Genomic DNA, 19,653 nt, shown 5'->3' on the forward strand with positions numbered 1-19,653 from the left:
TTCTTTAGGCACAAATGTATAAATTACAGTACACAATATATATTTGGTGTTTAAACATAGCTTGGAGCAGAAGTGCAGTACTCCTTGGCAGAACTCAACTGCTACTCACGTCACTTGACTGGATGTTCATGTTGCGACAGCGCTGCAGGTGCATGTTGTCAGGCAGCAGCAGGTAGCTGTGAGGGATCTTCCTGTAGCCAGCGTAGGTCTGAACAGCTGAGGCCTGTTTGGCATGAGCCACACTCATCATGTCCACCGGAGAGTGATACTTCAGCTTGGCCTTGTGGTAGTCCTTCTTGTAGTTCTTGTCACTCTGCATTTTGGCCACCTCCATGTAGTGAACCAGGAGAGGATCATCCTGGAGGCTGCGGAAGCCAACATGGTGGCCTCTGGCCTTCTCGTAAGCCAACTTGTACTTGTACTGTAAGAATAATTAAGGATTGTTTACCACATGTGACAGGTTGTAGTGGGTAAAGGTCTTAATCTGGTGAAGGAACTGCTCCCAACTTACATTACTGGCAATGGTGGTACCAGACTTGGCAGCCACAATGGGGATGGCGTCGGCTTTGAGGTTGTAGCCCTTATTGGCCATTTCCACAAGACCAGATTTGTAAAGTTTCTGAGGACAAACAAAGACTCATATGAGTTAAGCACTAAATTAAGTTACATTAGTTAAAATTAAATTTTGCAATATATTTAATAGCTTACATTGCTCATATTGAGAGCATTAGCCTTAGCCAGGAGAATCTCAGGAGCATCTGGCATGACGTGGACGGACAGTTTGTCGTTTTCCCAAGCGGCGGTGTATGCTTTCTGAAAATGAAGATACCAGAAAAACAAATGAATAACATTGTTATGAACGAGATAGTTTTTGTAGCCCTGTACTTCAAAGAACAGTCAAATAGAAAATACCTTGTTCATGATCTGGTTGTTGGCAGTAGCCAGAGTCAAGTCCATGGAGTCCATCAGCTTGCTGTACTTGAAGTTGGATGGATGTGTGCGGTATTTGTGGTCACTCTGAATCTGACCACCAACTTTAGCAGTCTCAACTGCAAGTGAGCCAATAGGGACCCATCCAATACCTCTGATACAGGTATTCCACTCAGACTTGTAATCGCACTGAAAAAAATGGAAGAATTAGGTTATGATACATATTGGTCGTGGGGCTAAGTTAGCGGGATTGTTCACTTGAAGCTTTCTGCACAAACGTGTAGCTGTAGCACATCATTTATAGATGGTTGTGGTGAAACACATAATTGTCTAATAAAACTACCACCGCTACTCACGTCACTTGACTGGATGTTCATGTTGCGACAGCGCTGCAGGTGCATGTTGTCAGGCAGCAGTAAGTAGTTGTGGGGGATCTTCCTGTAGCCAGCGAAGGTCTGAACAGCTGAGGCCTGTTTGGCATGAGCCACACTCATCATGTCCACTGGGGTGTGATACTTCAGCTTGGCCTTGTGGTAGTCCTTCTTGTAGTTCTTGTCACTCTGCATTTTGGCCACCTCCATGTAGTGAACCAGCAGAGGATCATCCTGGAGGCTGCGGAAGCCAACATGGTGGCCTCTGGCCTTCTCATAAGCCTTTTTGTATTGGACCTAAAAGCAGAAGGAATTATTTAAACACATTAAAAAACCTACTGATCTCATTCTGTGTTGAGAGGATTCATAGTTTACTTACATCGCTGGCAATATGTCTGCCTTGCTTGGCATGCAGGATAGAAATAGCATCAGGCTTCATGTCATATCCCTTGGCAATATCTTCAAGCCACTGCTGCTTGTAGTGACTCTGTGGATAAACAGTAAAATGTTAGAGATTGGATACCAACATATATACATGGCATTTCAGGGAATTCACTTGCCCTTTGCTTGCAGATTTGGTGATAAAATCTTTATTTTCTGTGATTGCTTTGTGTACTAACCTCGCTTATCGTCTGGGCATTGAATTTAGCCTGGAGGAACTCTGGGCTGTCAGCAGGCAGATGGTATGTGTGCATGAACTTCTCGCCAGATGCTTTGTATGCAGTCTAGAAAAAAAAAAAAATGGGGGGAGGGAGGGATTTTTGTAACATCCTTTTAGGAGAATACAACGGGCATTTTAATATTTTAACATTTTATAAAGAGACAACATTTGCACCTTGTCCAACAGCTTGCTGTTGGTCAGAGCCAAACTCATGTTCATGGCATCAGTCTTGCTTGTGAACTTGAGAGTACTGGGATGCTGGCGGTAGCCCCTCTCATCCAGAGCAGCTTTAGCAGTCTTGGCCTTCTCAACATCCAGGGAACCAATAGGGACCCACCCTGCACCTTTGTAGCAGGTGGAATAATCAGATTTGTAGACATTCTGTGGGGATACAGAGTTTAAAGTCAACACAATGCATAATGCTTTCCAACTGTGTTTAACATTATTTTACTAAAATATGCATCAATTATATTAGGTATAAGATATGAAGGTTAAAAAAAAAAAAAAAAAAACATACATCGCTCTGAATCTCCATCATGTTGCGACAGCGCTGCAGGTGCATGTTGTCAGGCAGCAGTAAGTAGTTGTGAGGGATCTTCCTGTAGCCAGCGTAGGTCTGAACAGCTGAGGCCTGTTTGGCATGAGCCACACTCATCATGTCCACTGGGGTGTGATACTTCAGCTTGGCCTTGTGGTAGTCCTTCTTGTAGTTCTTGTCACTCTGCATTTTGGCCACCTCCATGTAGTGAACCAGCAGAGGATCATCCTGGAGGCTGCGGAAGCCAACATGGTGGCCTTTGGCCTTCTCATAAGCCAACTTGTACTTGTACTGAATAATGAAAAACATATGGTGCAATGAATACCTGTATTAAATGCATTTAGATTTCAAGTCCATCATTAATAGTATTAATAATCAGAACTTACATTACTGGCGATGTCTCTGGAAGATTTTGCAGCAACGATAGGAATTGCATCTTCCTTCATCTGATGTCCTTTGAGCAGATCTTGACGATGAGCATAGGTGTAGTAATTCTGAATAAAATGATCATTACAGATATAAAATCGATTCAATTCAAATTCAAACTTTATCAATGTAAAATTGGTGTACAATATTATAGAAGAAACTGCGACTAACCTTGCTGATGTTCACAGCATTGTATCTGGCTTGCATCAGTTCAGGCGCATCAGGAGGGAGATGGTAAGTGTGCATGAACTTCTCTCCGCTGGCCTTGTACTCTTTCTGCATAGTGACAGTGGATAGATAAGTTTATATCTATTCAGAAAAGTAATTCATAGAATAAAATAGACATTTATATTAGAGAAAATTAAGAAATTATCCTGGCTCCTTCTCCTCACCATATTCATGATCTTGGCGTTGGCCTTGGCCAGCTCCATGTTCATGGAGTCAATAGGACTGGTGAATTTGAGGGTGTCAGGGTGCTGGCGGTACTTAGTCTCATTCAGAGCTGCAGCTGCTGCCTTAGCTTTTTCCACATCCAGGGAACCAATTGGAACCCAGCCAGTTCCCTTAACTGAGCTCTCATAGTCGAGTTTATAGTTATACTGAAATGTAAATAAGAATGCAAATTATCAGACTCGTGAAGAGACCAACTTTTAGGTAGGATATTAATAATCTTAACTATGCTACAATTGTTTCTCAAAGAAAAATGTATCTTACATCACTGGAATTGTAGTTCATGTTACGAGCAAGGTCCAGACTCATAGAGTCGGGCAGAAGACAGTAATTATGGTGGTGCTGCTTGTAGCCAGCAAAGGTCTGGACTTTAGAGGCCTGTTTGGCATGAGCCAAACTCATCATGTCCACTGGGGTGTGATACTTCAGCTTGGCCTTGTGGTAGTCCTTCTTGTAGTTCTTGTCACTCTGCATTTTGGCCACCTCCATGTAGTGAACCAGCAGAGGATCATCCTGGAGGCTGCGGAAGCCAACATGGTGGCCTCTGGCCTTCTCGTAGGCCTTTTTGTATTGGACCTGAAAGTTAAAGAGCATAGCATTGTAATGAGTAATATAATTAGAAAAAACATATTCAATACATGGTAAGTAATTTGCTCAGTCTTTCAGAGAACTTACATCGCTGGCTGCATGTCTGGCAGCTTTCGCAGCAACAACAGAGATAGCATCAGGCTTCAAGTCATAACCTTTGGCAATCAGCTCCTGCCAGGCAAGTTTGTAGTTGCTCTGCAGATAAAACAAAGATATATATAAAACAGTACATGTCTGTGCATACAGTTATACATAACTGATACCCCAAAAATGTCCTATAAGAATATGTTTCAATTACGTCATTAAATATGATCTCTTGATTTTTGTATGCATCACCTGGCTGATGTTGTAGGCATTGCACTTGGCCTGGAGGAATTCAGGGACATCAGGAGGCAGAGAATACTTCTGATGAATCTCCTCAAGGCCTCTCTTGTAGAACATCTGCAAGGGAAGTTGGGAAAGAGGGCAGAAGTCAGATGTGCTGCACTCATTTCAAAGTACAGTAAAGGCAATTACTTGAATAAAAGAGGCAGAGCCAAATTAAGAATGAAAATGACAGCAGACTCACATCACTCCTCTGCAGCTGATTGACTTTGGCCTGCAGCATGATGGGGTGGTCGTCAATAGATGTGAAGGGGATTGTGTCTGGGTGTTGTCTGTATTTTTTCTGGAAGAAACAAATAAATTAACACATAATGTGACATATTCTCCCCTAAATGTGAAACGTGTGCAGGGAGACTGAAGAAATGTGGCTACAAACTTACCTCACTTAGAATCTCTGCTGCTTTCTTAGCTTTTTCCACCTCCAAGGAGCCAAAGGGGACCCATGGGGTGCCCTTGGTATAGCTGTTGTAGTCAGACTTGTACTCGTTCTGTGATGAAGGGGGAAAATATAAATATTATATATATTATAAACATAATAGAGCATCACAACCAAAGTAGTCAGCCATAAAACTGTACAAAGTTTTTCCAGACATACATCACTCTGGATGATGTTGGCTTTCTTGGCCAAGTCCAACAGCACGCTGTCATAGGGAAGGAAAAAGTTGGGATTGATGCTCCTATAACCAGCCATGCTGGAAATGGCCTGGGATTTCTTGGCCAAGGTGACCGACATCATATCCAGCGGTGTGTGGTACTTGGTCTTCATCTTTTCATAGTCCTTCTTATACTCACGCTGTGGAGATAGTGTGTGAATAAGTAAAGGTGAAGGTTGACTCATCTGATTATATTACTCACTTATCTAAGTAATACACACAGATGTATCTATAAAGCACACTTTAAAACTAAAGCTTTAAGTAGCAATAGACACTAAAAGCATGATTGAAGCAAAATGATCATATTTAGAAAAATAGAGAACGGTATTGAGTGAAACGAAAACAACTAAATGTACAAACTTTTAAATATAATACAAGACACTAGAAACGTTTTCTGATAAGCTTCAGTAAGCGATTAATAAAGACTGCTGTCCAATCTCAGCTAGAATAAAGTGATATTATGGGAAATAAAAGTGATTTCTTTTCATGGCAAATCACTTACGTCACTCTGGATTTTGGCCACGTGAACAGAGTGCAAGATCTTGGGGTCGTCATTAATGCTGAGGGCTCCGACCATTTGTCCCTTGTTCTTTTCATACTCCTTTTTATACTTAACCTGCAAAGATGAAAAATATTTTCATTGAGTAGATATATAAAGAAGTACTCCTAAAAATTAGCTGTTAAAGCTACTGAGATACAAAGCAAGGAAACAGATAAAGAAATGTGGAAAGAGCTGATACTGTAGCATACTTACGTCACTGGCAATGTTTGTGTGAGCGCGGGCTGCAAGGATAGGGATGGCATCACCCCTGACCTCAAACTTTTTGGCTTTAGATTTCTCCCAATCGTACTTATAACAGTTCTGAAAGGAGAAAAATCATGCAAATCAGGAAATTTAAAACAGACACCAAGTTAAAGCTGACAGAATTAGAATTGTAGAAATGAATGGGTAGTTACTTACGTCACTGAGGTTGAAAGCGTTAACTCTGGATTGGATGAAGGCGGGATAGTCTGGGGGCAGACTGCACTTGAACTTTGTTTCCTCATACTTTGCCTTGTAGTTCAACTGCAAATAGAAGAAAGTGATATGTTAGATTTCATTTAGGAAACATGATTACACATTTAGAGTCATTTCAAAGCAGGACAGAAGTTAAGGTAACATGCTATTTGTTTTTCTGCCACTGGAGGACAGCAGTGTATAGCTGCGCTCTATCTCAGACATACTTGGCTGTCCTTTCCCCTTCCTCCCCTTCCCCTTCTCTGATCACAGGGTTTATTCTGGGCCAAATGAATGCTTGTTGCTATTTATACTAGAGAGAGATGGCTCTCCAGTTTCCATGGTGCCCACAGAACGACAGCTGGGCTACATGGATGATTGGGCACATTTTAAGGTGATCTGCGTTTCTAGGAGAAATTTGATCTAGACCATTAGCAGAAAATCTTAGCAATTCCAGTCATTATATGAACAGTAAGGGAAAAAAAGCTTCACAACAACCTTATATAACTCAATTGCATAATTTTATTGAATGAAGCCGTATAAATTTAAATGACTGTGTTTAGTAAACATTATTACGTCTCCTCGCGAAGCTAATTCAAGGCCAGCATATGAGATTGTGAGAGACTCAACAATTAAAATTGTGAAGCATTTCGTGTCCGTAAAAGGAACTAGTCCAAAAATGGCACATACGTCACTTAGCTGTTTGGCGTTGATGCCTGCTTGAACCAAAACTGGCGAATCCATTACTTGTGTGAATTTCACTTTGTCTGGATGTTGCCGGTAAACTTTCTGCAAACCACGAGATGAAAGATATACATAATTAACATTCAGGTAATACAAATAATCGTATTAACAGAAGAGTAAAGTGAATCTGTTTTACTTCAAAGTAAAGTTCTTGGACCACTCACATCACTGCACTCTTGAAGCTTTTTCCCAGCTTCATATTCAGGCGTAACAGTTTGAGGGAAGAAGCATCTTGTTTTGATGTCTTCATAATCAGCTTTATACATTTTCTGCAAGACAAAACACACAAATTGTATAGAAAGATGTGTTTTGAATTATTTAACTAATCGTCATAGAGGTGACTTTAATTAGAAAAACCTAAAATGACAATGGACATTTACCTCGCTCTTCATTTCCTCAACTTTCTGGCAGTGAATCGTGTAGAGATCTTCATAGCTGCCAATATAATGGCCCTTCACGTGATTTTCATACTTATCTTTGTAATGTGTCTGAAAAAAGAAACCAAATTTTTAGATTCTGTGTATGGATTCTTTTAAACTACCAAACGAAATCTGTATTATGATCAGTTAATGGACAAAGAATGGCTTGTATCTCTTACATCAGAGAACTGTTTAAGTACTGAGTCCATCTGAAACTTGGGCGTGTCACAGTAGTTGATGCTGAAACCCCTGGATTTCTCATAGTTGGCCTTATATACTTTCTGCAAAGAACATAAAAGTAAGATAAATCAATACCCCTACAATAAATAAGAATAAATAACTGTCACATACAGTACATTGAGGAGATGTTATTCACTAATTTTAAACAGGATGTCATAGTTTTGATTCAATTCCATCCTTTTAGACATTGTTAACGGTCAAATTCATGGAAGCACCACCTATATCTAAACAGTTATTATTACTGTACAAGGTTACTAAACTTATTATGAGATTTTATTTTGTTTTCTCCAAAATATCTTCTTCAGTTAAACCAAAAGTGTTTGACAATTCCTTTCTTTGCAGCGTTCTCCAGACACCTACATCACTGAGGATGGTGCCAGCATATCTGAGCTGTCTGAGGAGAGGATTCTCAGTGGCGGGGAGCGTGTTGTAGTCAGACTGCGCTTTTGACTTCTCATATTCCTTCTTGTATTGGACCTGAAGACAGACATGAGGAGATTGGTCTTAGTTAGAAAAGAATGAAGTTTATTCACTCTTATGAAGAAACATCAAGGTGGGAGAATGTTTTTATAATATAATGTTTTAATAATAATGTTATATTATTATTTTGTTTGTGCTCTAGAGCTGTGTTACTGGAAGCTGGTGAACCTACACACTGAATTTATGCCAACAAAGGATCTATCAGATGTAGGCCTTTGAATCATGCAGTGCGAGTTCGGATGAGCACCAGCGTGTCAGAACGAACACCCTGTGTTGACTCACACTCTACTCTGAGACACAGGTCAACTCTCTGTCGTGTCTTCCACATGAGATAGTACGAACAAAAATACCCTGATACCTTTGTGTGTGTGTGTGTGTGTGTGTGCATGTGCGGACTCACCTCACTAGCAGCAATGCGAGCCTTTTTGTTTGTGTCATAAACTGGCGTGTCTGTTTGCATGAAATAAATTTGGTCTTTCATATCCTCATAATGTTGCGTGTATTTTCTCTGGAGAGAGAGAAAAAAAATAAGATTGACAGTTAAGACACAGAAAAATGACAAAATGAGACTATTCCCTTGTCCAGCGGTGAGCTCTCACATTGCTGAGGTTGTCCATCGCCACCCTGGCAGTGGCCACGTCGAAGTAGGGCGTCTCACACCACTGACCCTTCACATTTTTATTGTAATCTTCCTTGTATTTAAGCTGTGAAGAACAAATAACACTCAACATTAGAAGCCGTATTTTGAAGGGTGATTTTTTTGGGGGGGGTTTGGCTTGAGAGTAATGTGTAGAGGCTATATGGCTAATGCCAACATGCTCAATATCTTTGTATGTTTGATAAAACACCTGGCTCAGGTCAGTAATATCACAGAACAGGTGGCCATTTAAGTCAATAAGCACCAACATGGTTTCAAAATTTAACTGCTGTATGAGAAAATCTTAGGATAAAGAGAAATGCCTCTTAATCTATCTGCATATGTACAATTTTAACATTTGCTTTATACCCAAACAATGTGTTGAAAGCCAATTTAAGCGGTTCTGCTTACATCACTGCGCTGCTGGTCCGCTTTCCTGGCCAGCTCCACTTCAGGAGGATCAGCCAAGGAGGTGTACTTGGCCTTGCGCTCATGGTGACCCTTCTTGTAGTGAATCTGTGGAAGCAAATGGCAGAAGGTGAAATTGACTGAGGTGGTTAATTCTTTGACATCAATAGTTGACCTTAGAGCACAGATCGTATCTACGCTTACTGGTGGCATTCTTACATCAGCAGAAAAGGTTAAACACAGTTGCGCTTAAAAGGACAACTGGCCCAAAAGACCCTTTTAATTGCCTGTACTATGAAAGGAAAAGGCTACATGTGATACATTTGGCTCAGCACAAACATACAGAGCCTTAAAAAATGTATACCGGGCTGAGAAAAAGTAATCCTGTGAAGTGCAGTGGCAAAGTCACGACAAGACATGAACTGCTCAGGTGAATTAAAGGATAAGCCAGACAAGAATCTGACAAAGTTGCCAAACATCTTGAAGCCAAAACTCAGCAAAATTTTTTATAAAAATAACAGGGTCAGATTACATATGTTGCTTTGTATCACAACACTGAACAGAATAAAATGACAGTTCAGCATAAAGCTTTATTTTCCATGATGTATCATAACGCCATAATGGAAACCCACAAAACTCACAACATCTCACACATAAATCATATCTTATCTTCATTCGCTGCAGTAGTTAGTTGACTGTTGATGGTTCAGCTTACATCACTGAGGACCTCCTGAGCCTTGGCCACCCTGCGCAGCTCTGGGCTGTCACTGTAAGGGTATAACATGGTCTTCTCCTCGTCCCAGGCCTCCGTGTAAAGTTTCTGAAGGAAGTGTGGAGTCAAGATTTACACCGTGCACACAAAAGAGCCGATACACATCATGGGTACTCATACAGTAGGTGGTGAAGGGAAGGTCAGTGCAGTCACGGAGGGGTTTGGGGAGAGTGACGCCATGCTTACTTTGCTGTAGTTAGCAGCATTCTTCACAGCCAGAACCAGCTCAGGAGCATCAGGAGGCAGCAGGTACCTGTCCTTAGTCTCGTCCCACTTCTGTCTGTACAGAACCTGGAGGAGAAAAGCACCATTGGCCTCTCAAACAGTCACAAATAAACATTTCAATGACTTTTCTACCTTGGCGTAAATTGAGTCAGCTCACCTTGCTGATCAGTTCAGACACATGCTTGGCATGGGCGATCTCTTTGGCTTCGCCGTCATACAAACTTGTGGTGCGGGCCTTATTTCCCTCCATGCGGTATTTAACCTGATGATGAGACATGTTATTTCTTGTTATTTCTGATTCACAGTTGTTGTTTTTTTTTTTTTTGTGATTCCTACATTTCAAAGAATTTGTTTAGCATCTCTGCTCACGAATTCACCCTCAGTTTAATGCTGCCAACTGACTTTATTTCATTAGGTCATTTTTTTTACAGGCGGGATTCACACCAGACATTTTCAATTAACCTTCCCTAACCCTCGTCCTTAAATTCTAGACAGGATGATATGGTGGACAATTTCACCACAGTATTCTGCAGTACCTCACTGAGCTGCTCCTGGGCCTTCTTGATGCGGATCATCTCAGGGGTATCAGTGCTGATGGCAGGGGGCTGGCCTCTGGACATGTCATAAGCGTGCCGGTACTTGTTCTGTGGGGCAATCATTAAATCGAGTTTGACTGTCATGATACCCTGCAACCACTTAAAAAAATAATATCAAGAGTAAAACTAAAACTGCAGTGCATCTCAAAAATAATCCCAATAAAGAGGATAATCTGATTTTTCCCCACAATCATATTTTGCAGTCGCAGATATTTTATATATGTAGTATAATAATATCTACTGTAGTTGTTTCTTCAGATGTTTCTTACATGGCTGAACTGCTCCAGCATCTTCTGGCTGTGGGCCAGATATGGAGTCATGAACTTTGAAGTATCCACTTTGACCTTCTTCCTGACTTTCCTGGTGGGCAGGCCAGACTGGAGGAGGGGGGAGGGAAATACAATTAATCATCCAATGAACAAAAGTGTCTCGCATCGCACTTATAGCATGATAGTCACTCTAAGACACAACAGCCATGATTTAAAAAGCCCCTTTTTAAGCTATATTGTGACTGTAATGCAAGTTAATATTAATTAAATAATGATCTGACATTGTCAAGGAGAAAATGTATCCGACTGATATGCGTATACCTCCTACTCTAATTACTCACCTTCACTTACTGAAGTGATTCAAGTTATGACTTAAAGAGATATTAATAAAATGTATTCTTGTTGGAAGTCAGCAAATTAGAATAATGACATGATTATATCATATGATGCAGATGAAAGATGACTGAGAAACAAAGCCAAGTCAAAGCAAAAGCTGGATATACGGTTCTACCAGCAGTATCTATGAGTGCTTTGTATTGCATGCAAGGCTGGGTGACATGTGAGCAGTAGCTCATCTGTTACTGCCAGAGGCCATTTACTGCTCAAGAAGCTGGCATTTCTTCTTCAGAGTCACTATAAAGTGTAACACAGGCGACAAAATAAATAAAAACAAAAATCAACTGTAAATTTCTGAAAAGGAGTTTAATGTTCATGCTTTTTATATTATTATAGTTATTAGTGTGCCTTCTAACTTTTAAAGCTTTAATATGTATTTAAAAAGAAAAACAAGGTTGAAGACATTGTATCTTCAGTTTAATAAGCAGATTATCCATACAGGCATGCAGACATGGGGAGGATGCACCACTGTGTCCTGCACTGTTTAAACTGTTGTCCCTTGGGAGAAGATGCTTTACCTGATGGAACTGAGTGCTTGAGGGGTCAGTGACAGTCGTCGTTGTTATCTGCTCAACATACTGTATTACAAATATAGGACAAACTCTGGGGTTTCAAAATTGCCAGAACAGGTAATCGGAGAAACAGCACACTATATCTAATGGATTGAGGGTGATTTTTCCACAGCTCTGGTGTTCTTTAATTGCTACAGCTGACACTTCTAATCCGATAGGTGAGAAATCACTTTACACTGGATTACATTAGCAGGTGTTCTGTCAAAAGCCCTAAAACAACATGTCAACTCCTTCATCTCAGAGAGCATTTTCAAAAACTGAACTTTCATTCACTGTGTCACTGAAAGAAATGAAGAGATGAATATCCCTCAATCAGGACTGCGGTCTAATTAAACCTGCATTCTGCAGGGGAAAGAGAAGCCCTGATACCTTTTGTGTTTTGTGAGCCTGATCGCACTCAATCTTTGATCCTCTGATCAAGTCTATAAAGGCGCTCACATGACAAGTCTATTTGTTCCTGTTATCAGTTGCTACAGCACACAGCAGTACACAAACGGTGTGCACAGCTTTATAATCTCTCTGCCTGTTCAACCATTCAACCCTTGATATTATATGATCACTTCATACAAATGAGAAGAAACATGTTTTTCTCACTTCTCGTTACACCTTGAAATAGTGTGTAACTGTGCTTTTTTAAGATACTGATAGTTTCTGCCTTCACTCCTGTGCAATGAAGGATAAATGAGATTTAATCTGAGATGCCTGCAGCTTTGATTAATGGCTAAATTCAAGAAAAACTCATACTCCATAGGAGATACTGTTGAGATTTTCCCTGGAACTTGTGCCTTCTGAAGAAATATTCTGACAAAGTTATTCTGAGATATCATTGAAATGACACCACAGATGAAATCCCATTTACCTTTCTTGCGCTGAAGCAGAGGGCGCAGTTTCAACGATGCATGTCCTAAAATCTGGGCATATAACCAAACATTCCTACATGGTTAGCTCCAATTTGAGGTGTCACTTGCAATTTGGGAAAAAACATCCATTTATGGGGAAACATTATTTTCAAGTCCAGCACCCTGGGCTGCAGGAAGGGTCCGTATTCCCACACATTGCATACTGTTCCATGAATAGCACATCTAGCTTGCAGCCTGTCTACTTGGGGTGAGAGTGAAATATTTACATATTTTCGCATAAGATTGAGCATTAGGGGCTAAGGAGCTTTCAAGGCTAAACAATAACCCCTCCACATCTACCGGAAACCGGGGAATAACCAGAGCTGAGGGAAAGAACATCTCAATCATTTTCAGAAACATTTGTAAGAGGCTTCAATATGTGAATCTATCAGACAGGAGCGAACCATAGATGTCGAGGAGACTATTACACATTCCTACTTAGCAATTCAAAACAACCTCTTCCTAACACATGTAAGGCTGTTTTTTTCATGTGAGCTCCTCTCCTAAGCAAATTTCTAGCTGTGAGGCACTCGGAGTGTGATTTACAGCAGTGAATGCTCTCACTTGCCTCCCTCCCCCTTCCTCCCCTTCTTGCTTTCTCTCTCTTTGCTTCTTCTCCCTCCAGTCCATCTCTCTGCCAATGTGCCATAGATGTCCACTTCTAAATTTGTCTGAATGCCAGACAGAGAACTCTACACTCAAGCCCTTAATGACCCGCAGTTAAGTAATTTTTTTAAGATGATATTAAGAAAATGATGATGATCATAATGACTTACAATGTAGATCTTTATCAAATTATATATATATATATGTATATATATCATTAATTCATGGTAAAGGTCATATCGGACCACAGCACTATGTTTCTCTCCATTCTGTAGACCAAATAAGAAGCCTTCTTACTAATTACTTAAAACATTATCACATTTCTCCACAGTGTAGATGAAAGTGCTAGTGAAATCAGAGTGTATTGAGTTTGTATTGAGTTCTGTCCCATCTCCCAAATGATTTACAGCTTTGCATTAAAGATTGTAAATCTATTTGACACAGCTGATACGTCATATGGGAGTCAAATGATAACAGTTAATTGTATATGTTCAGGTAATATGAAGAAAAGCTTCATTCAGACTCCCTTATGAAATATCAGCAATGTTATGCAGGAACTAATACAAGGCTATCTTTAATCCCATTTCTCCAGGAAATGTGGGATTAAGCTGTTAGCCTTCTGCTTTCACTCTTCCATTGGACACTGACACAGAGACCTTTAACAACACAATAATTACAACACAAACATGGACTAAACAAATCTCAAAAACATCCTGAAATCTGAAGGGCTATGAGATTTAATCATATAATCTGGAGCCAATTATGGTAATTTACAGAAACTGCTACAGCCCTAAGGTGTATGCACTGCAAACTATATATGCTACACAGAGGGGATACCATGAGAATTTGATTGGCATAAAAGAACTACAAAATGTATCCAGGCATAGGTTAAAATTGTTTGGCAATCACTGATGGTCTTCTGTAAAAAGTTCTAATTGCATTAATGTTGTAAAGTCATCTGCAGATATCTGGCAGCTGTGTAATGATTACCTCACGAGCCTCCACTTATAATATTGTGGGGTTGTCTGTCATGAGGCAAGGGCTCAGGTTAAAGTACCTGCACTTTTAAAAGGACACTGAAAAAATATTCACTTCGACTTCAGTTGGAAATAGTTATGATTTATAGTGGGCTGTTAAGGGAAATCCGGGACTTCAAACCCTTTAGAAGGCGTTTGCCTGAAACAGGATCCGCCAGCATGGACACGGATGACCTGCTCCATGAAGTGCTGACTGGATGGGGTATCGTCACTAGTATAACTATTCATAGGGCTTGCCACTGGACAAGCAGATCCAGGGGATAGTGTCAATCTACTACATCAAATGGAATTTTATCTCAGTTTTAAAATCATATTTAGTAACCTAAAACTAAAACCTAAAATTTTTAGAAAAAACAAAAAATTAAATTGACATAACCCAGTGAGCCAATCCTCACTTACCTCCACAATCTCCTCCTCCTCTTCCTCTTCCTCTTCCTCCTCCTCCTCCTCCTCATATTCTATATATTCCTCCACAATTCTTGTTGTTGTCGTCGTCATTTTGGAACGGTTTTAGTGGTTCTAAAACCTACAGCAAAACACAGATGACAGTTTGAGGCCTCGGAGGATGGCAAACGTATCATTTCTGGAGAAGTATACAGTCCAGCAGGGTAGACGATGTTAACTTAAATGTTCAGCAGCACCAAAATACAGTTTCAAAGTGGTAATACTGGGGCAAGGGGACTAAAAGACAACTGCACAGGAGGTATGGTGGAATGCTGAAAGTCGTCTTCCAAAGGGTCTGATAACCTTCTTCAAAATAAGAAAGAATAAACAGCAAACACATGCAAAAAAAAAACAAAAACAAAAAAACATATATATATATAATAAGACCAACACACTAAGATTTCAACTGATGTTCGTGCCATACCAGCAAAAGATTCCCGCAGTATTTCCTGACAGTAAGGAGGCCTCACTTGCCATCCACTAGGGTCTCAAACTGATAGTCCAACTTTGTGATTTGCCCCAGTCCTAAACAAAGTGATACAAATATGTGAAACACCTTTAGAAACTGTGCTCGCTGTAAATCAATAATCACACAGGGACAAGGGCAGATTAGGAAGGTCAGATTCTCAGTGCATTATGACGGGCCTTTGCATTTAAATGTGTGACAGCCACCCCTCCTTCTTCACTTGCCACAACACAGCTCAGAGGACTATGCCTCCCGGCTGAAGGTTGGCGACAGCTGGCCAACTGTGCTTCAGCTATTTGACATGTAAGCTAATGCCACAGCCTGATTGGTTGACTCTGTTTAGCAAACGGAGATGCAATACCTTCTGAGGCTGCAGGTTAAATATAGGATGGCATACTAACTACCTTTTTTTAGCACTTGATTGCCCTCTTTTTGAATTAAATTGTAATTGTAATGTCATTTTCTCAGACAAATGTGTGAGAAATTGGTGGAGTAGCTGAGGGAGTAGACAAAATAGCCAAGATGGAGCGGAGAAAAAAAGTACAAAATGGCCACACAGCAGCTATAATGTCAGAAGCATCCAAAGGTAGCTCTGGTCTGATCTTGAGTCTTGAAGTTCTGAATTGTTTGGTTACTCCTTCAACAAAAAAAAAAAACAAAAAAAAAAAAGGCAGCAAAGCCTTCACAGTCCTTATTCCTCAATTAGCTGTCTTCCTGGATCCAGGTGGTAGCAAAGAATGGAAACGATGGACGTCCAAGCAGATGGAAAGCCATGCAGGGCGTAGAAAATTTGGATATTTGTGCTTTTTCTCCTTTTCTTTGCTTACCAGTTATCTTAAAAGTTAATTGGTCTCCCAAGCCGCCAAAGCCTCCCCAGCTTCCCTCCAGAGAAACGCTGGGCAACAGCACACGGCTGTAGTTTCTACCCAGGTTATCATGTGGTCAAAACAGCCAATCACAGGGCAGCGCTCTCAAGTTTCAAAATCTAAATATACCTAAGTGATCCTTTCAGAAAAGAGCACCTGTTGGTGCTAATGCATCAGCGGTACAGTTATGAGGGAGGCAGCAAGGCATGAGTGGTAGGGATCTCAAAAGAAACTACCCCCAACTACCACAATACCGCCATGTCAATGGGTACATGCTGACTGATATTAAACATTGTGACTGTTTTAGTGAAAGGTTTGGAAATATGTCAGAGAACATGAGTTTTTGGAAGGAGACGGTTAGCTGAGGGCCTCTGGGTGGCAGATCTGTTGAGGTCATCTGTTAGTTGACCCTGTTGAGAATCGGGTCAGCATCCAACTAGAGACCTGTGAGATGTCAATATGGAGCACAAACACAAAGCAACTGAACATTTTACAAATGTGACTGCGTCAGAAAAACCTGTAAAACACCAAAGCCCCTTGGATTAAGGATAGAAGCTTAAAATAAACGATGAGCCATCCTATGTAAGACTGTTTGACATTTGTTTGGAAGAAAGACTGAACTTGTCCGATACATTTGATACATTTGATATAACCCTAACCCTAACCCTAACCCTGAAAGCAGTATTAATAATAATAGTAATAATAATAATAAATTAAAATCTGCAAATTTCCCCACTAAGGGACTAATTAAGGATTATCTTATCCAACTGTGTAGAGATTTACAAACTTTTTAGCTTCCTTTTTCCTTTGCATGTTAACAAACCCAACAATATGAGTGCCTCATGCAGGTCACTTCTACAGCCTATCTGTATTCACTTCTTGTTATAAAATAGAGATTTTCCACAAGACAAGTGGACTCTACCAAGTTGAAAAAAGGAGCAAAATTTCCAAGTGACAGAACAGGCAGGTACTCAAGTTTCACATGATCTGAGTGCATAAAAAGTGTAGAGATTTAAAAATACATCACAAACTATTTCCAGTTAACATAGAGCATACAGTTGAGGTCCAGTGGCAGCTATAATTAAATGTAACTAAATGTGACTAGAATTATGACTTTGAACATTTAGATATGGTTATAGAGGACATATGTACATTTCATCTCTTTAAATTATGTGCCTCTACCTCTCAGGTATGTCATATCTCAACTCTCACTCTTTGTGCCAAAGCAGGGTGCTGCTCAGGGACCAAGATGGACAGCAGCAGCTGAATGTCTCTCTCTCTCCCTCTGGAAACCGGTAATGGCACTTCGTTCTGTGATGTCTGCAGCTTGGTCCTCATTAGCAGGTCAACATCACTGCTTTACTGATCTTATCCGATCTGCAAACTTAAAAATAAATAAATAAATAAATAAATAAAATAAAATCTTCACAATTTAAGGGGCAAGTTACTAAAATCTGCCAAAAAATAAATAAAAATGTACACACAGTACAATAGATTCACACTATGACAACAAACAAAATTTATATTTTCTTTGTGTGCAGCAGGATTTTCTTCCAATACCCTCGTTTCTTTGAATTATCCACATCTCAAAGTCAGCCGTTATCATGTGATCATTGAAGAAATATTCCCCCACACATTTTTGATGGCTTTGTCTTTTAAATATTTTAAAATGCTGCAAATGAAATTACTTTTACCTCTATTGTATTGAAGGAAATCTCAAAAACTGGGTACATTTACATAGCTGAATAACACTGAAGGAAAAAAAAATGGTGGAAATTTGGTACATTGTATTTCAGGTTCTAACAGGGTGTCGCAGACTTTCAATGATTCTAGCAGTCAAACGAACAACTTCCCAATGCCAAAGACACCCAGGGAGGGTGAGGGGAGGGAGACTGATGCTTAGTCACTGGAAAAAATGACAGATGACCAGCGAGACCAGAGCACAACAGCTGCAGGAAAGACAACCACAACATAAACACTGCCAACTGTCAATTTTAGCCCAACTACACCTAAACAGTGAATTTGAGTGCGGTAAGAGGCCTAAAATGAAAATAAACAGTCACAGAATCCCCTCACAATAACTGGATAGGTTGACTTCCAGGAGGATACACAGCTGCCTTGACCTTTCTAGCTCTATAAGAAACAAGTGATGTCTTACGCTGATAACTTCGAGCCGAGGTCACTGAGTGATCGCATCATAATTTAGGACATCACTTCAGGATTTTGACAGACACTGTAAACAGTTTCTAGTATTGCACATACCTTCATTGTTTGAAGATAAACTAGACCTGTAAAAACAGTAAACAAACAAAGGGCTCAGCTTTCCAATCACATCTTCGCTGTGGTTTTAGCATCTGACAACATCGTTGACACATAAACTCAAAATAAACTACAGAGCCTCAGGTCTCCCGTCTTACTGTCATGTATGTCACGATTCTACTTGCTTGCGTTGACTTACCTTCTGCATTCGCTGAAAAGTTTCATCTGATCAAAGAAAGAAAGAGTTATTTCAATTCAAAGGAAGCACCATCAGACCAAGTTCATTATTGTGTGAGCTTTGGAGCTGATGACATGGAGGAGACACATGTTGGAAAATGCATATAAGTGGAGGTAACTTATTTTAAAGAAATTGGAAAACTTCACAGTATTCCACAAAAACAAATGAAGCACAAGGTCCACTTACTAAACATTTCCAGATTTCAGATTTATGGTGTGACCTTTCTCATTAGCAGATAGACTTTGCTTTGTTGTCCTGGCAAGAACTTAATCTTAAATTTCAGGTGTTCATTAATTTAAAGTGCTTTTAACATTGCCCATAGTGATTTGATTCAATATTAATGTTAAACATTGATTTATGCTTAACACAGTGAATCTCATCGTTCAAAGATACCAGCCATGAATAAGCAACTAATAAAACTGTATGGGCTGTATTTAAACATGTAGAAAAACAAAAAATTAATTGCATTTAAAACTGTTCACAGGCTGGGTCTCCCAAGTAAAAAGAAAAGAGGAAGAATGAGGGCTGTGATGAAAATGTAAGCAGATGACCACATAATGTAAAATCTGCCAAGGAACAGCTGTGGTTTCACAGGTCATGATACATTAGAAATTTAAGGGTAACAATGGGGCTGTCTGCTGCTTTTGAAACAAGCACTTTCCTCATGCTAATAATTCTGCACCACGACATCACGTGCAGAGTCAACTGAAGAAGAGCCAAACAGGAAACTTACTTAATGCTATTTAAAAATATTTCTTTCCCTCCTCAACATGAAAGCCTAACTACCTAGCTCCAATGCTGCATTCTTTTCATACCCACTCACTGTGTGCTGCTCACATTTTGGACCGGGTCTCTTCCCCACTCCCTGAATCCCTCAGCTGTCTTACTCCCCTGGCTCTCTCCTCCCTACTCATGTTGCTGCTCATCATGCTCACTGAAAAGCACAAAGGACCATGAGCTTATGTGACAAGCACAAAGCTCCATGTAATGAATGCATACCAAGAGGAAAAACATAAAGAACATAAAGATACAGAAGAAAGCCTGAAATAAATACTCATTCATGACACAAATAAATTCACCTG

At 40.1% G+C, this 19,653-nt stretch overlaps 1 protein-coding gene across 9 annotated transcripts in view; it reads right to left on the reverse strand.

The window, feature by feature from the left end:
- neb (nebulin) overlaps nucleotides 1–16,106 on the reverse strand; it is a 55,781-nt gene extending 39,675 nt beyond the window's left edge. For all 9 annotated transcript variants that reach the window (XM_029530820.1, XM_029530817.1, XM_029530818.1 and 6 more), the window contains exons 1-38: nucleotides 16,036–16,106; nucleotides 15,167–15,267; nucleotides 14,698–14,824; nucleotides 11,703–11,762; nucleotides 10,789–10,896; nucleotides 10,460–10,567; nucleotides 10,081–10,185; nucleotides 9,885–9,989; nucleotides 9,642–9,746; nucleotides 8,930–9,034; nucleotides 8,481–8,585; nucleotides 8,282–8,389; nucleotides 7,762–7,878; nucleotides 7,341–7,442; nucleotides 7,123–7,230; nucleotides 6,907–7,011; nucleotides 6,689–6,787; nucleotides 5,963–6,067; nucleotides 5,756–5,863; nucleotides 5,504–5,617; nucleotides 4,944–5,141; nucleotides 4,729–4,836; nucleotides 4,533–4,631; nucleotides 4,301–4,405; nucleotides 4,052–4,159; nucleotides 3,641–3,952; nucleotides 3,319–3,525; nucleotides 3,098–3,202; nucleotides 2,887–2,994; nucleotides 2,480–2,791; nucleotides 2,137–2,343; nucleotides 1,922–2,026; nucleotides 1,681–1,788; nucleotides 1,287–1,598; nucleotides 913–1,119; nucleotides 709–813; nucleotides 512–619; nucleotides 110–421 (exon numbers count right to left, since the gene is read on the reverse strand). In XM_029530820.1, the coding sequence (XP_029386680.1) occupies nucleotides 110–421; nucleotides 512–619; nucleotides 709–813; nucleotides 913–1,119; nucleotides 1,287–1,598; nucleotides 1,681–1,788; nucleotides 1,922–2,026; nucleotides 2,137–2,343; nucleotides 2,480–2,791; nucleotides 2,887–2,994; nucleotides 3,098–3,202; nucleotides 3,319–3,525; nucleotides 3,641–3,952; nucleotides 4,052–4,159; nucleotides 4,301–4,405; nucleotides 4,533–4,631; nucleotides 4,729–4,836; nucleotides 4,944–5,141; nucleotides 5,504–5,617; nucleotides 5,756–5,863; nucleotides 5,963–6,067; nucleotides 6,689–6,787; nucleotides 6,907–7,011; nucleotides 7,123–7,230; nucleotides 7,341–7,442; nucleotides 7,762–7,878; nucleotides 8,282–8,389; nucleotides 8,481–8,585; nucleotides 8,930–9,034; nucleotides 9,642–9,746; nucleotides 9,885–9,989; nucleotides 10,081–10,185; nucleotides 10,460–10,567; nucleotides 10,789–10,896; nucleotides 11,703–11,762; nucleotides 14,698–14,796 (4,992 nt within the window). In that variant the 5' untranslated portion in view covers nucleotides 14,797–14,824; nucleotides 15,167–15,267; nucleotides 16,036–16,106. The remainder of the gene's footprint in view (nucleotides 1–109; nucleotides 422–511; nucleotides 620–708; nucleotides 814–912; nucleotides 1,120–1,286; nucleotides 1,599–1,680; nucleotides 1,789–1,921; nucleotides 2,027–2,136; nucleotides 2,344–2,479; nucleotides 2,792–2,886; nucleotides 2,995–3,097; nucleotides 3,203–3,318; nucleotides 3,526–3,640; nucleotides 3,953–4,051; nucleotides 4,160–4,300; nucleotides 4,406–4,532; nucleotides 4,632–4,728; nucleotides 4,837–4,943; nucleotides 5,142–5,503; nucleotides 5,618–5,755; nucleotides 5,864–5,962; nucleotides 6,068–6,688; nucleotides 6,788–6,906; nucleotides 7,012–7,122; nucleotides 7,231–7,340; nucleotides 7,443–7,761; nucleotides 7,879–8,281; nucleotides 8,390–8,480; nucleotides 8,586–8,929; nucleotides 9,035–9,641; nucleotides 9,747–9,884; nucleotides 9,990–10,080; nucleotides 10,186–10,459; nucleotides 10,568–10,788; nucleotides 10,897–11,702; nucleotides 11,763–14,697; nucleotides 14,825–15,166; nucleotides 15,268–16,035) is intronic.
- Between the last annotated feature and the right edge of the window lie 3,547 nt (nucleotides 16,107–19,653).

Source organism: Echeneis naucrates, chromosome 21 (assembly GCF_900963305.1).
Source record: "Echeneis naucrates chromosome 21, fEcheNa1.1, whole genome shotgun sequence".
Taxonomy (NCBI): domain Eukaryota; kingdom Metazoa; phylum Chordata; class Actinopteri; order Carangiformes; family Echeneidae; genus Echeneis; species Echeneis naucrates.